The 16,840-nt window shown below is 35.7% G+C and overlaps 1 protein-coding gene across 1 annotated transcript in view; it reads left to right on the forward strand.

Annotated features, from left to right (window-relative positions):
• Positions 1-15,781, forward strand: part of LOC138710422 (uncharacterized) — a 77,270-nt gene extending 61,489 nt beyond the window's left edge. The window contains exons 6-8 of the mRNA XM_069841308.1: positions 2,040-2,182; positions 6,058-6,153; positions 15,595-15,781. Coding sequence (XP_069697409.1) covers positions 2,040-2,182; positions 6,058-6,142 — 228 coding nt within the window. The 3' untranslated portion in view covers positions 6,143-6,153; positions 15,595-15,781. The remainder of the gene's footprint in view (positions 1-2,039; positions 2,183-6,057; positions 6,154-15,594) is intronic.
• Positions 15,782-16,840: the final 1,059 nt, after the last annotated feature.

A 16,840-nucleotide genomic window follows, 5' to 3' on the forward strand; every position in this document is an offset into this window, starting at 1 on the left:
TGATATGTATGCCATGTCTCATATTGTTGAGCAACTCGCTTCCAAGTTTTCATTAAATCTCACACGTGAAGAACGATTTATATACCTATATACATATTTGTAATGTCTAAATATTTTGTCGAAAGTTTGTTTATGTAAATAAGGATTAAGTTCCTGAGAGCTGAAATATTTCCATGACATATTGTCTATAAGTCTATATTTTACGAAGTGTCGTTTTTATACAATAGTAATAAGGAACTCAAGGAACGACCACTCATATAAATTGAGGGAAAGAAGGCAGAGGACGGACACTGGAAAGTTTTCTTTTCTCAATCGTACTATCAGGGACTGGAATGCTTTACCTGCAGACTTACTAAAGGCTTTACCAACAACCAAAAATGCATTTAAAAATAGGCTTAAGGACTTTACTAATAGACGGTAATTATACACAGTAGTTAAAGGGTGTAAATGATATGTTGTTATTGAAGTGTTGTATCAGTGAAGAATTATGTTGTGTCAGTGAAGTGTGTTGTATCAGTGAAGAAGTTTGTCGTGTCAGTGAAGTGTGCTGTGTAAGTGAAACGTGTTCCTGTCAGTGAAGCTTTATAGTTTATATTGTAAGAGTGCAAAGAATTTGAACAGTGAAATGTTTTTGAAGTGTTAGTGAAATCAGGATAGATTCAGTGAAATGTGTCGTAGTTCCAGTGCAGTGAGTGAGTTGACAGCGAAATGAGTGTAATGTTGAAAGGTACAGGGACATCACTTTATTTTTACCAACATTTTTAACATTAACCTGGCTATACTCGGAAACACTGTTGCCCCTTTCCATTACAGGAGTTCCATGTTACTAGTGCAATATGTAAACAAATCATTTTACTAGGTATAGGAGGAGAGAAAAGTAGTGTATCCATTTATGTTGTAGGGAAATACGATATTACGATTTTCAGTTTGATCACCACTTTTACAGAATCTATCAAAATACAGTAGAGTAGTAACATTTTTTTTAAACTCAACTTTTCAGGCGGCTATGTTCGTTATGTAATGTCTACTTTATTTAGCATATTAATTATTGATTTTAACATACAATATAGAGAGTATATTTAAATTGAGGGGGTCATAAGTAAAGGGCTGTAAGTGCACTTAAGTTACTTTGAGAAAATGGGGTTTAAATATTTAAGCTTTCGTAAAATCGGTGAAATTTTTATTTAAATTTTAATGTGTGATGCGATTAAAATATTCCTTTGCCACTAAAATTTTAGATACTTTAGCTTACACTGGATGCACTTAACTCATGTTATTACAAATGTCACTAGCATTCCTTTGCTTCTAGCCACCTCAATTCAAAAAAAACTGATCCGAATTTTTAAACAAGTTGCTGAAAATGGTTGCCGTTCATTACAATGCAGGCTTCAATTCAGTACGCATATTATTAAAATCATCTTGAAGCATATTCTCTGAAATTGAATTTATCGTTTCTTGAATATAATTTTTTAGTACGATATTATTAATATAGGTTCTTTCTTCTATAGAAAACGCAATCATATTTCTGAAACACACTATACACTGCAGTGTTCACTTCACTGCTTGAAGACTTCGAATGCAACAGCGGCCGTAAGTTTGTGTGTCTGACGGGAGCAAGGACACTAGTGAAGGAGTGAGAGTGAAGTACTTTCAGAAATGCAGGTACAATAAAAATGCAAGTAAAAATAAAATGATGTCCCTGTACTTGTGCAGATATGAACATATACTCGTGGGTTTTAGTTCGATCTTAGTTTTAAGATACAAATTAGAATATTTCAAATGTTATTTTAAGTGATCTTTTCATTTAATTTAGTATATTCCCTGTTGTTGTTATTATTATTATTGTTATTATTATTATTAGTATTAGTATTAATTATTAGTATTATTAATTGTATTTTTAATTAATAAGTTTATTATTGTCATTATTGAGTGTAATTAGTTACCACTGCCACCGGCTATATACCCATTGCAGTGTGAATAAATACATACATAAAATCACGTTTTTATAGCATAACTAATAATCTTGTGCTGTTGATCAGAGGGACAACGAGATGCTGATGAATCAGCTGCAGGAGCTGAGAAGAAACCATCATGAACGCCAAACTATGGACACACTAAATGAGCAGATGCAGCACGAGAAAAATTCCGATCTGTACTCAAAATTACAACAGCTGCGGAAACGGTAAAATTCACGCATCTATTTACAGCGCTATAAATTTAAATATTCTAGATGATAGTAGCTAGCTTTAACACCAATGGCGAGCATTCCTGCGGCAATGCCGCAGTGATGTCAGACCTCAGCGAAGCAACAAACTTACCCCCTACCTTCCTCTTCCCCCACTCCATGAAAATACTGCGCGTGTACGTGGCGGATTATACTGGACTGCTGTACTTCGGAGCTTCATTAGTGATACAATGTCTTTCGCAGAATCATATGAATCGAGAGGATATCACACTTACAAGAAAGGCGGTTCTTTCATTTCTCATATTTAGGATCAGTTACAAATATTCAGAACGCGAACTTAAATATGACGTACATTCTTAAAATAGATCACCTGTTATACGAGTTCAAAGAACACAGATTCAGTGATTTTCAAAGGATGGAGAAAGATTTCAATATTTTTGCCACTCCTTTTCATGTTTAAATTGAAAATGTTATCCCAGAATTGCAGTTAGAGGTACTGGATTTGCAGAATGATGGCTTCTTGAAAGCAGAATATGAAGGCCTACTGGCGGCTAAAATTTTTTAAAAGATGTCCAATACTACATATCCACTGCTTAGACACTTTGCTTCAATAATAATGAGTACCGTCATTTCCCATAACTATGGTCCTGGAACATAACTATTGTCCATGATACAACTATTCAAATTTTTTACTCCATAACGTAGTACGTCGTTTATCTATATTTTTGCTGTACTGTAGTTTGAATTCAAGTCACTGCAGCTATCTACGAACGGTCTATGTTACTTCTACAATGATCTTTGAATGGTTGTATCGTGAACCATAGTTGTGTTCCAGGACCATAGTTATGGGAAATGGCGGTATGTATTCATCAACCTATCAATGCGAACAGCTGTTTTCTAAAATGAAATTTATAAAGTCCAGCCACAGATCCCGCTTAAGCGATGCTCATCTCCTTGCGCAACTGAAAATAGCATCCACAGATATAAATCCCAATTTCCAAGTAATTGCAGTCCACACCTGTGGAGTAACGGTCAGAGCGTCTGGCCGCGAAACCAGGTGGCCCGGGTTCGATTCCCGGTCGGGGCAAGTTACCTGGTTGAGGTTTTTTCCGGGGTTTTCCCTCAACCCAATATGAGCAAGTGCTGGGTAACTTTCGGTGCTGGACCCCGGACTCATTTCACCGGCATTATCACCCTCATCTCATTCAGACGCTAAATAACCTAAGATGTTGATAGAGCGTCGTAAAATAACCTACTGAAATAAGAAAAAGAAATATCTTTGAAAATGATTAATTAAATATCACGTGAATGGATTATTCTAGGATTATTCTAATTACATATGGTAGGTAGGAGTGTAGTGGCGCAACTGTCTTTAAATCCGTCACTGCACTGTAGAATGCAACCCCTCCCACAGTATGTAGTTGCCATTTAAATCCTGTCTTGTGGGTTGCGTTCATTTTGCCCACCACTGTTTAACACGAACGTTCCTGTTCCCGCGAAACTGGTTGCTGATGACTAGGCCTGAGAAATATATGCCGTTATACTACCAGCGCGCTTCGTGCGCCTCTGACTTTGAGTACGTCTCAGAGTTGGGGTGAGTTAACGCAGTGTTTTTCGTTCATTTGAACTCATGCTTATCATCACGGTAAGTTAGTCCTCAGCATTTGGGTGGTTGAAAGCCACTCCTTTGACTTCGAAGCACAACTATCTGCTAAAGAAAAATTTAAAGACATCATTTTCTTTGTTAAAGAAAAATTACACTACTTTAAAGACAATTTTATTTTCTGTCTGTAGAAAATACGCCTAATATAACATTGACAAGTATCAGCCTTATTTCACTATGTTAAAATGATGGTACATTACGTTTTTGGTTTACATAATTTTTCATTTCATATATTGTTGTAGTGAATAACAAACCACGTTTTCAAATTTTCAAAGGAGAATAACTACTTTTGCTAGAAAACACAGCCTTAACTTACATCTAGAAAAACGTCGTTCCACTTCTGCAGAAAGAATGAGGCCCATAATTGAAATATTTTACATAAGCATTGTCTATTTGTATTGTTATTAATAAATTTCCTCATTTGAAATTAAGTCACAAATTTTACATAGAGCTAAATATCTACAATGTTTATCCAGTATTTTTTTCATCTTGTTTGCTACATTTTTTTTTTCTTATTTCGTGTTCCAACTATTCAGTTTCGTCACAATATTATTGACTACATGTTATACAAGTATATGATTATGTCTTTTGACGAGAATATTGTACGAAATGGAAATATAAAAATTGGAAATTTATCTTTTGAAGTGGTGGAGAAGTTCAAATATCTTGGAGCAACAGTAACAAATATAAATGATACTCAGGAGGAAATTAAACACAGAATAAATATGGGAAATGCCTGTTATTATTCGGTTGGGAAGCTTTTATCTTCCAGTCTGCTGTCAAAAAATCTGAAAGTTAGAATTTATAAAACAGTTATATTACCGGTTGTTCTTTATGGTTGTGAAACTTGGACTCTCACTTTGAGAGAAGAACATAGGTTAAGGGTGTTTGAGAATAAGGTGCTTAGGAAAATATTTGGGCTAAGAGGGATGACGTTACAGGAGAATGGAGAAAGTTACACAACACAGAACTGCATGCATTGTATTCTTCACGTGACATAATTAGGAACATTAAATCCAGACGTCTGAGATGGGCAGGGCATATAGAGTGTTAGTTGGGAGGCCGGAGGGAAAAAGACCTTTAGGGAAGTCGAGACGTAGATGGGAAGATAATATTAAAATGGATTTGAGAGAGGTGGGATATGATGATAGAGAATGGATTAATCTTGCTCAGGATAGGGACCAATGGCGGGCTTATGTGAGGGCGGCAATGAACCTCCGGGTTCCTTAAAAGCCAGCAAGTAAGAAAGTAAGTAGGCCTACATGTTATTTTCTGTCTTTAGAAAATACACCTAATATAACATTGACAAATATCAGTCTTATTATTTCACTATGTTAATATGATAGTATATTACTTTTTTGTTTTACATAATTTTTCATTTCATATATTGTTGCAGTGAATAACAAACCACATTTTCAAATTTTCAAAGGAGAATGATTGCCTATTCCTAGAAAACACAGCTAGAGAAACTTCGTTCCACTTCTGCAGAGACAATAGGGGAATATATGTAATATTTTACACAAGCATTATTTATTTCAAAATCTGTATCATTATTACGAATTCCCTCATTTGAAATTAAGTCACAAATTTCGTCCTCGGCATCTTGCTATTATTCTTCTTCACAGGACGTTGAATGTTGCCTGTTACGAATAGCAGTATTCGGTCGTAATGTAGCCGATCAACTAAATTTCACTGCTGAACGAAACACACTGAAATCCCCCACCCCAACGCAATTACGTACCGGTACCTAAAGTCAGAGGCGCATGAAACGCAATGTAACGGCATACAATTCTTTCAATATTACATTTGTTCGTATCAAATTTCTGCACATTTAAAGGAGAAAACTAAAATTCTTTAAATCATTTATTGTTAAAATACACTATTCCCTTAAATTGACTGAGCATATTGGGAATTCAATCAATGGCTTTCCCAAAATACACTCTGAAATGTTTAATATAAAACAATTTTTATCTCGAAAAGGAAGCAAAAACGAGCAAAATAATGATGAATCGGTTATTCTTGACATCCCATTAGTCGAGAATAGAAAACTTGTGGAAAAACGTTGGAAATGTCAAGGTTCAGGACAAGGTGGAATACTCAAAGGTCTATTTCTGATGTTACAAGAAGTTATACCTTAAAAATATGTTCCACCTTATTAAACTGTGTGCTTGAATGATTTTAACTTCGTTATGTATGTGATATGTTACAGTCGAGAAGAACAGCAACAAGAAATAGACAGACTGTTTCAACAAATAGAATCTTGTCAGTGTCCGAGGAACGATGACTCGTTTTGATGACTTTTTTGGTAAGTGAAATTTACCATTTGTACTGTAAGAAGTTCTTAGTAAAGGCCAGCTTTTGGTCACCGAGTGAAGAAAACAGATTAGGTGTGCTATTGGATATAGACGGTAGCTCACGCGCAAGGCACGTCCGGTGTAGTCAGCGCAGAAGGTATTAGAAAGATAGTGCTGATGGTAACATGATTAGGTGTCGATTGTTAGTCTAATTGAAATTGTATAGGCAACTGAAACATACAATCACATCATAAAAACACAATCACCCTACCCCAGCCCACCTCACCTGACTAGACTACAGTTATTGAAGGTTTGCATGTTTTGGTGGAAGAGGGTCATGCCTATACACACATCGATGCATCACATTTTGTACTGTATATGCATCGGTAACGTTTTATGTAATGGAAAGAAATTTACAAACATTGTTTATCCGAAAGAAGGAAAAAAATTTCATTTGGAAATTTTAAAATGTACACAGTCATTCATTGTAATGGACTTGAGAGAGGCTGTTGAATATCACAGTCGTAATGTTTAACATTTGAAGAGATGTTAGTCTATAGTTTTTATTGCAATGGAAATCTTACTTGTTTATTAGGCCTACCATTTTAATTTACTATATATCTTTCTTTTTAATTACGACTATAAACAACCATATACGTTTTTCCTTATAATATAAATCATAATCATTTCTCAAAAGTATTTTGCAAACAAATTACACTAGTTTCTTTCGTAAGTTGACTGTACAAGTTTATACATGCTCAGTATCAGTAGCTGTGTCCTTGCCGTATCGTTCGTTGCATAGCAGAACGTAATACGTATTCGCTGAACTTGTAGTTCATTGTGATCTAATACTGGGCTCTACTTTTATTAGATTAAAATCCCAGTGAAGTTTATCTCCTGCACCATTCATACTCATCAAATAAACATAACCACCGAACAGGAGTTTCTTTCCACCTCGAGCTGATATAATAATAATAATAATAATAATAATAATAATAATAATAATAATAATAATGTGAATTTATAAAAATTCCATTTTCAACGAATGTCATTACTAGAACCCGGATGTGAGGCAAAATGCCTTTTTTTAACTGAGTATATGTTTGAAAGACCTATTAGACATAAACACGTTTCCACACATTTGTGGACGATAGGCCCAATTTTATTTTGCCTTTTTTGCCTATTTTAGCTCCCGTTGCCTATTTTAAGGTTAAATGCCTTTTTTTTTTTTTTAGATTTTTACCTCTTTATTGTACATTTTCTATATTTTAATGCATTTAAAATAAACCGCACATAAATTATATCAAAAACCAAGAAGAACGGTTGTTTAATTGAAGTTTGTGTGATGTATCTTGTCTCACTGTGAAAAGAGAGAGAAAGGAGATGTGTCTTACTTCGTCTGTATTGTTATAGCGATGGGGGAGTGGAGCGATGCCGTCGATCTATCCAGTGGCGGAAGGGACTAGTTAATACATTCTGTAGCACAAAATAAAATTACAAAATATCTCTCTTCGTACTGTGTAGTTCCCTCACTGAGCTTTTCTGTCAAGAAACTGAGTTCCGGTAGCCTGTACAATAACAAGGTTTTGAAAGGAATCCTGAAAATTTACAACCCTTCTATAATCTCCACCCTCATTTGAAGGGACTTGGTTTTATTGCTACTGAGACAAGATAAATCTTACCAGGTATAAAAATATATATTCATCTCACACAAATATTTACTAAGAATCTTATTCTCCAGCAATACGTTATGTTTCCAAGAAGTCGTAAACTTTTCTCCCCTACTGATTCTATCTTTTATGTCACTTAACATAATGTTTGAACAGTAGGTATAACCTTCAGTACTCAGGTCACTTCGGGGTTTACCAGTGAAAGAAAGGGTATGAGGGAAGAATTAAAAGCAAGTCTCGAAGTCCCGTTACTGTTGTCACTTGCACGCACAAGTCACACGTACTTTGAAGTCTCTAATCCCTTCTCACACCCCTCTTTTTGAGACAATACACAGTCGGTTTTTCCTGATCTCTGAAAGAATAGAGACAGTTCTTCTGAAATAAGTTGTTTTAAGTTTGCTCCAATCATTTCAGTAGCAGTAGAAAGATCTTTTTCCACCATGAAGAACGTTCTCTCTGATAGGCGGCTTACTATAACAGTTGACAACTTAAAAAGATCTTGTTGTGACATGTAACCAAGGAAAGTGAGTACCGTATGGGATAGTTTATTAAGTATTTGTCTTGTTTGTCTGTTTCCATGAATAATAAATGCCTATTTCACTGTCTATTTTTACTATTTTAATGCCTATATGCCTGCCTATTTTAGCCAAAATAAATGCGTAAACGTCCGGGCTATTGGCATTGCCTTCTTCGGCAATTTTTAGACATATTCAGGAAAGTGAATACGAAATGAAATTCGGGTTCGTGGCTTCGGGGACATAGATTCGAGAAACTGGGTTTCAGGAAAACGACTTTTCGGGAAACTGGATATTCGGGAATGCGAAATCTTGAAAATGGCGGGAAGAAAATTTCGCGACATTCATTAGGCTTACACTTAATAAAACTTCTGCACTTTTTGTAGACACAAGACCACCGTTCTCTACATCAGAAAGCACGTTGTACAGGGACATACTTTTATTTTTACTTCAATTTTTATTGTACCTGAGTTTTTGAATGTACTTCACTCCCACCCCTTCTACTAATGAAGTTCAACCGTCCTCCACACAGAACCAAGGCCGCATATATAATCATAGTAACCTTACGGTTATAGTGACCAGTACGTTCCAAAAATATGTTCGCGTTTTCCAGTGACGAAAGGGCGTTGAATATTGAATCATTTTCGCATAGGTACTGTTGTCCATTTGCCTACATCGCATCCCGGTTTCCCCCACCGGCTTTTATTCGCCAGCTAATGGCTGGGCTGTCTTAGCTCTTTTCTGAGAACATTAATTTCTGTTAGGTATTGGACGTCTACGTAATATTATACAACTATTTAAAATAACTTAAATGAAAGGGCCTCGTTATGTAATTGACTGCCACATGATTTCCCCACTTTCTACGACCCTACGACAAAACCCCTTAGACGGACAGTAGATAGTATGTCTGAGTAATTTTATCATTTCGGATCGGGCAGAAGTGAAGATTGAATTTACAATACGTAAGGTACTCTTTTACAGAGTAGGATAGAATTATTTCAACATGAGTTACTGATACGAAGTACGAACCTGGTAATTGGGATTAGTTGCAGTAGTCTATAGTGCGATAATATGCACAAAATAACTGAAGCCTGTATCGAAATAAACGTCCACCATTTTAAAAAATGTGTTTAAAAATCCATATTATGATTCTTTTTCAATTTAACTTCATTCTCTATATTGTACGCTAATGTGCTGTAGACAATATAATATACACTGCATAATGACTACGTCCGCATGGTCAGCTCAGTTCGTGAGTAAAACACTCATTGTTAATACTGTACTGTATTTTGATTAAACAAAAACCTAATGAAAATGATCAAACTCAAAAGCGCAATATTTCCTAGTTTACGTAAATGGATGAACTACTTTTCTTCCCTCCTATACCTAGTAAAGTGATTCGTTTGTATATTACGCCAGTATCATCGAACTCCAGTCGTGGAAGGGGGTAGCAAACGGCGTTGATGCAGAGGTATAGGTAAGTTAATATTAAAAATGTTAGTAAAAATAAAATGATGTCCCTGTAGAATCTAAATGTAAAACCCATGATAAATAACAATTATTTTCTCATTTCACTCAGCATAATTTTGTCTAGTCTCAGTGGTTCCATTCTGCACACTGTTGTACTGTTTAGTTTCCGACTTCGGATCATAGATTAGACAGTGATGCCAATTCCAATAACTTGAATATAGCTAAAGCCACGTTAAGTGACGTCACAGAGCTACTTTCTGTTGTCTGGCCTTTGTACCCTTCTTATTCTCAGTCACTCTACTTAAACAGGTTTTAATGATGATTCGTGTATACTATTCTTCCTGAAATATGGCCGTGGAATGCAATTTGCTAACTCCGAGGAAAGGAAGTGCCCCTAAGATATCTTGAAACGAGTCAACCTCACCGTTAAATACAGTGGACTCTCCTAAGTTCGACTGAACAGAATTGAAAGTTCAGTCCAATAAGGGTAGTGGGTGTGGCAGGTGAAATGAATAGAAATTCTTATTGGTTATCCATCAACGAATACAGTACTGTACTTGCATTTCCTGCCCGCCCCGAGACTTGTGTATGCGCTTCTAGTACCACAGTGGGTTTCGACAGTTCCGTCTCACAAACGGCATAATTCTCAAACAGAAAAAGAAGAGTTCATTAATTTAAAATCAGTGATTAATATGATGTCCTAATCAATAAAATATTCTGTTTTCCTTTAACAAAAGTATCACTACAGTACAAGACACAGAACCAATTCCCATTCAAATGGCAAACCCATTTCTTAGTGCCCGTATAGGGGCGTGTCTAGTTCTCCCACGTAAGCAGTCGAACTATAGGATGTTGAACTTAAGAGGTTCCACTGTACAAGCTTATTATAGGTCTATAAAACAGGAATAAAGTGTTACTAATATCTCATTCAATCATTTATGTATTAACACAATTTTATTATATCTTAAATCACATTAATGTAGGACTACCTTTTTAGAAATGATTGACCAGTACACCGCAGCCCGATACCGAGCTCTGGCGTCTATTATTAGGGACCGGATTTTTATGTAATATCAAGGTTATGAAATATGTACATGTTTATGTAAGAAAAATAAGCTGAATATGTACCAAAATATGTAAAATCATGATAATATTTAATATCAATATCAGGCAGGTATAGAATAGGTAAGACTCTCCAGTTGCGATTTCATAGAGCACCCGACTTTTTACCGCACACTTGACACATTACACTATTTTTCCATCTGTAGTGAAAGCTTCGTCCATCGGAATCCATGATTTTATTTTTGTCGTTAGGATTGAAGATACAGGGGTCATATTAGTTAGTCAAAAGCAATAGATAAACTCACTTACACTTTATATTGTAAGCACTAAAACTAGAGAACTGAGTGAAATGAATGACACAACAATACTGCAAGCATTGTTTCGCTTTACTGGATTAGGAGAAAATAAGTGAAGATGTGGGACACATGCATTTTAGCTGCTCCCTGTAAGAAACAAGTACCCTACTAAAACCTCAAACTATAGGCATTTACAAACTGTTGCTTGAAAAGTGACATTCCTGTCTCATTCAGAAGGGTAGAATTATTCCAGCCGAGAACCATACTTTCTAATTGCTCGGAAAATCCCATTTCCATATAGGTCTACTAAATTTAAAGTAAAGAGGTCAAGCAATAACCTGAAAAGCTATTTATTTTATTTATTTATTATTTATATTTCCAGTTTATTCCTTTACTCCAGCTTCTTTTCAAAAGTCGGCTACTTTATTGCGGCTCATGTCAGACTTGACACGAGTTTTCCCTGGAAGGATTAGGAAGAGAGTGAGCAAGGTTGCAAATCGCATGGGAACGGCTTGTTAAGACGTCTGCAGAACAATTATAGTTCGAGACAAATCATGTCGTCCTCGTCCCACACCGCCGCATGAAGTCAACGCTACTTTCAGAGTGATTTTTTACAATACAAGGTAGTTGTATGAGAATGGTTACCTTTTGTTCACTCATATTTACAATGGGCGGTATGGGATAAGTGCCTCTATTACTTCCTGGAACTAAGGACGTTATGTTTCGTCCCGAAATATATCTTTTCTTGGGTAGGTAAAAAGGCTTTTTAAATCTGTGTATTTCAAATTGTAAACTTCTCCAGCAGAATTCTTTTTTTTTTTCTTTTAGAGAAGTAAAAATGAATAAACCCCCTAAATATGTAGATTTATGTAATACCAAGCCATAATATGTAATGTGGGGTGCATGTGTAAAAATATGTAATAACAAATTTTAATATATTAATGGTAATTACAAGATTCGCAAAGATTTGTTATTTATATACGATTAGGTTGAAAGGAATATAATATGTAATTACATAAAAATCCGGTCCCTATCTATTATTATACCAGGCCGCGAGATATTCTCCTGGAATTTGTCATTTACTTTTCTGAGAATTTTCGTGAAGAAATATTTTATAGTGGAAATATTCTTAGGAGAATAATTTTCGTGATTGTGTTGAAAAGCGCAGATTCAGGTCGTCTCTAAATTCTAAAATGTAACTAAATAACATCTGTGTAGCAAATGCCAGTGACGAAGCCATTTATTTTTTAATGATCGGGAATCCGTCAGACTTGCAAATCTTTCAACACTCCGAGAAGGGAATACCGCTGTTTAAGACCGCCCTAAAAATTGCTTGCAAGCCGACTGCATCAAATCATGCAGAACTGGAAAGTAGGCTACTTTTAAATCGATGAGTAATTGGAAATTCTGGATAAGAATGAAAAATGACTATCAAAATTTACATGAAATAGCAATCAGATTTCTTCTTTTGTTCTTTCACGACATATTTTTGTGAAACTGCATTTTCTGCCTTGACCATACTTAACGAAACAGAGGAGCCACCTGCAACTTTCTGACTTTCTCCGTTTGGCTATCACTTCAATATTGATCCCAGAATTAAAAGCTGACAGACAGAAACATAAATGAAAGTCTGATTAGACTAGCTAAAATCTTAAAAATTCTCAAATGTAATAAAAAATAAAATAAACTTAAGTACTAAGTTATTTTTTAATAACTTATAATTATTGCTCTATTAATGTGCTGAGCTTTTAAAAGTATTATATTAATTAATGTTGAATCTAGTGTTTAGAATTGATTCATACGTTTTATACATGCAATTACATACGAGGCGCATCCATAAAGTAACTTTCTCACTCGTCCCACAGCTAGCGAACCATATGTTGCGCGAAGCGACTGCGTGTACGTGATATACTAATGTCCTGGCATGGCGCATGCGCTAGCGGAACTTCCCGAGTGCTCTCAGTAGCTTCGTTGCATTGGTTGAAGATGGACGTTCCTATTCCAGCTCCAGTCGCATATGAAGTGCGGTCAGTGATAAAGTTTTTGAATGCACAGGGCATAGCGCCGATTGAAATTGACCGTCAACTGTGCCAAGTCTATGGGCAAGCAGACGGTGCGTTGCTGCTGTAGACAATTTTCAGCAGGACGCCAAAATGTGCATGACGAGGAGCGCAGTGGGAGGCCAAACATCATCACAGACGACCTTGTGGAGCAACGCACCATCTGTTTGCTCATGGCGTTAGGCCCATAGACCTGGCACAGCTAACGATCAATTTCAATCGGCGCTATACCCTGTCCATTCAAAAACTTTATCACTGACCCCACTTCACACTCGGGAAGTCCCGCTAGCGCATGCGCCATGCCAGGACATTACTCTATCACGTACACGCAGTAGCTTCGCGCAACATATGATTTGCTAGCTGTGGGACGAGTGAGAAAGTTACACTTTATGAACGCGCCTCGTACATTGCATATAAAAGATTTGGCGTGTGTAAGTGATAAGTGTTTTGCCAACATGTTGACATTGTTCTGCTGCTTCCCTTGCTCGGCTGACTTCTGTGGTGAGTTACAGTACATAATCATTGTTTTCATTATCTTATCTTTTTCAAACCAATATCATTAAAATCAAATTAATAATATAATACCACGTCAACCATTAAATTACCGCCCTTTAGAAATAAGATCTTTGGACCGTCCGCTGAAACGATGGAGTGAGACCGTAATAGGCCACCAGGCTTAATACGTGATAGGAAGAAGAAGAATAATCACTGTTATAAATTTTATGTTTTTGGTGGTCAGAAAGGGATAATATGTCAATGAAAATTAGCGTAAGTTAATTAATGATGTTGACTTGAACTAGAACATAATTTGATTATTCCAGTGATTGATAACACTGGTAAACAAAATTAAACATATTTTTTGTTAAAAGATAAAAAAAATTGACGATTCTTATTGCATTTTTCGTGCTGATTTCAGATTTGTTTTAATAATTTTTCTATCACCCAGGGTTTTCGAGTAATTAGGCTATATGAAATATATGACTTTTCTAGTATTGATACCTTGTAACATTTTACCTAAAATCATCTTTATTTACCTAAAATGTGTGTGAAATAGATTTTAGGCAATACTTCGGTTGAGAAACATCTCTTTTGAGTGTCCAGCAGTAGTCTGTCAGAATATTTGGGCTCCATTTTTCCTGGTAGCGCCTTTCCATTTCAGAAAAATCCTGATGAAAACGCTCCCCATGTTCGTCGCTCACTGCCCGAAGGTTTTGAGGAAAGAAATAATAAATGAGAACCCAAGAAGTTACTTTGAGAGATACATGATATTCCATCACGTTATAGTTCTGAATCAGCTCGCTGACAAGTTCTCTGTAATCTTCTGATCTGTGGTTCCTGAAAGTAACAGTCTGTTGAATGATCCTTAGGTTCCTGGCATATCATTGGAACTGGAAAAGGCATATGACGGGATCCTTTTAGCCAACCAGTTAGGCTAATAGAATTACAAGGAGCACAACAGATTTCAGGGGGTTCCTGTCCACATCTATTTTGCTATCAAAAGAACACTCGTAAGCTCTTTTACCTAGTGTAGTAAAATTCACCTGTGTTAATTACCCACAAACGTAACAACATTTGTTTGTCATTTCGAGGTATGTTTCACTTTACAAGATACTTTTACCATACGTAAAATTAGGACAAAGAAAACATGGATTATGAAACTTGTTTCATGATTGTAAGTTCCAACTTAACTGAGAATTAATACTAACTCTCGCAGTCTTATGAGGAATAAAATTTATTGTTATGGATTCTGACTTTTCAGGCAACAATGATCTAAAGTTATAGGTCAATATTGTTAAAGCAATAAAATGAAATATTTGAAATATTTTATTTCCATTAGCACGTTAAGGACTGTATATAGCAATAAAAAAGTAAATCAATTTTTGTAAACAAAATAGTGACTTCATTTTTGGAATCAGCAGATGGCATTACATAAGAAACAGTAGAAATTGTACATTTAACAAAATCATTGTTGATCAGTGTTATTAATTGAATTATTTGTCAACATGTCACACCATTTTCATAGTGTATTAATACTCTTTAATGTTAAGAACCATACTTATTATTAATACTTACGTTAGTTAAATTTATGGAAGTTAAAATAAATAGAAAAGTATTTACGAGTAAATGTGTTGGGACCGGGCATTCTTCTTATAGGAAAAGAATTTACCGGACCGCGGTTTCTCTAAGGTTGAGAACCATTGGCTTAGACGAGACCAAAAGGCGGAGGAAACTAAATAAATCTTCTCTTCTTTCATCAGGGGAGACGGAAACCGAAAAAATTTCCTTTTCTTCTTCGTCCGTCTCCTGGCCCTCGGGGAGGGCTAGCACCTCAGCTTCTTCATTATTTAATGTGTATGATAGCTGATTTTTCTTCACCAGACAGATGGTCCTAAGTTCCTCACATGGGTGACATGGTGGCTGATTCGTCTTCAACATCACACGATATAAGCAGCGGCTGCGACTCGTCGGATACCGCATGTCTGCACTTGACACCTCTGAGGAACCAGCTGCATGTATTTGAAACACAAATGTTATGAAGATAAATGTTTATTTTTCAAGACATGAATTTGTATTTTTAATTTCTTCCTGTTATGTAATAAGAGAACACGTTACTGACACAACGGGAAAAGTATGGAGGGCGTTACACTTTGTGATGAGGGTACTAAGGAAAGACTCTGATAAATCCAAAGAGATTGCATATAAATCACTAGTTTGTCCAGTAATGGAATATGGTGCTGCATATTGGGATCTTTACAGATTAGAACATATTAAGACACTGGAAAACATTCAAAAACGGACTCCCAAGCGTTGTCGTAATAATCCACCATTAAAATGGGACACACTCACGTACCGGAGAACGCGTATTCGATTGTGTGCACTGTTCAAAACATACAGAGGTGAGCCTGCCTGGAGAGAAATAAAAGATAGGTTGCAGCCGCCAAATTACTCTTCAAGGAACGACCACTCATATAAATTGAGTGAAAGAAGACAGAGGACGGACACTGGAAAGTTTTCTTTTCTCAATCGTACTATCAGGGACTGGAATGCTTTATCTGCAGACTTACTGAAGGCTTTACCAAGAACCAAAAATGTATTTAAAAACAGGCTTAAGGACTTTACTAATGGATGGTAGTATATTATACACACTACTTAATTGTAATGTTGAAATAATTCAATATAACAAATCAAATTTTGCTACTTAGTCTATATGATGTTGTCTTCAAGCAGCATTTTTACGGTCATGAATTTCATTCTCTGTATAGCTAACATAATATCACCGTCTTCTGTACTGTACCTGAATGAATTGAACTTTGAGAAGGGATAATTTTATTATTATGTTTAGGAAACAGTGTTGTCACTTCAGACCAATATACTGCAGTTTTGTTAATTCGGTAATTCGGCCACAGAAGACGGTGATATTATGTTAGTTATACAGAGAATGAAATTCATGACCGTAAAAAATGCTGCTTGAAAGCAACTTCATATAAGTAGCAAAATTTGATTTGTTATACTGAATTATTCCAACGTTACAATTGCTTGTTTGTTAAAACGTGTGTATGATAAAATTATGCAATTTTGTTTTGTGTGTTTTTGGAAAATATAATTTCAATTAATGCTCCACCAT

The sequence above is a fragment of the Periplaneta americana genome, chromosome 12, assembly GCF_040183065.1.
Source record: "Periplaneta americana isolate PAMFEO1 chromosome 12, P.americana_PAMFEO1_priV1, whole genome shotgun sequence".
Taxonomy (NCBI): Eukaryota; Metazoa; Arthropoda; class Insecta; order Blattodea; family Blattidae; genus Periplaneta; species Periplaneta americana.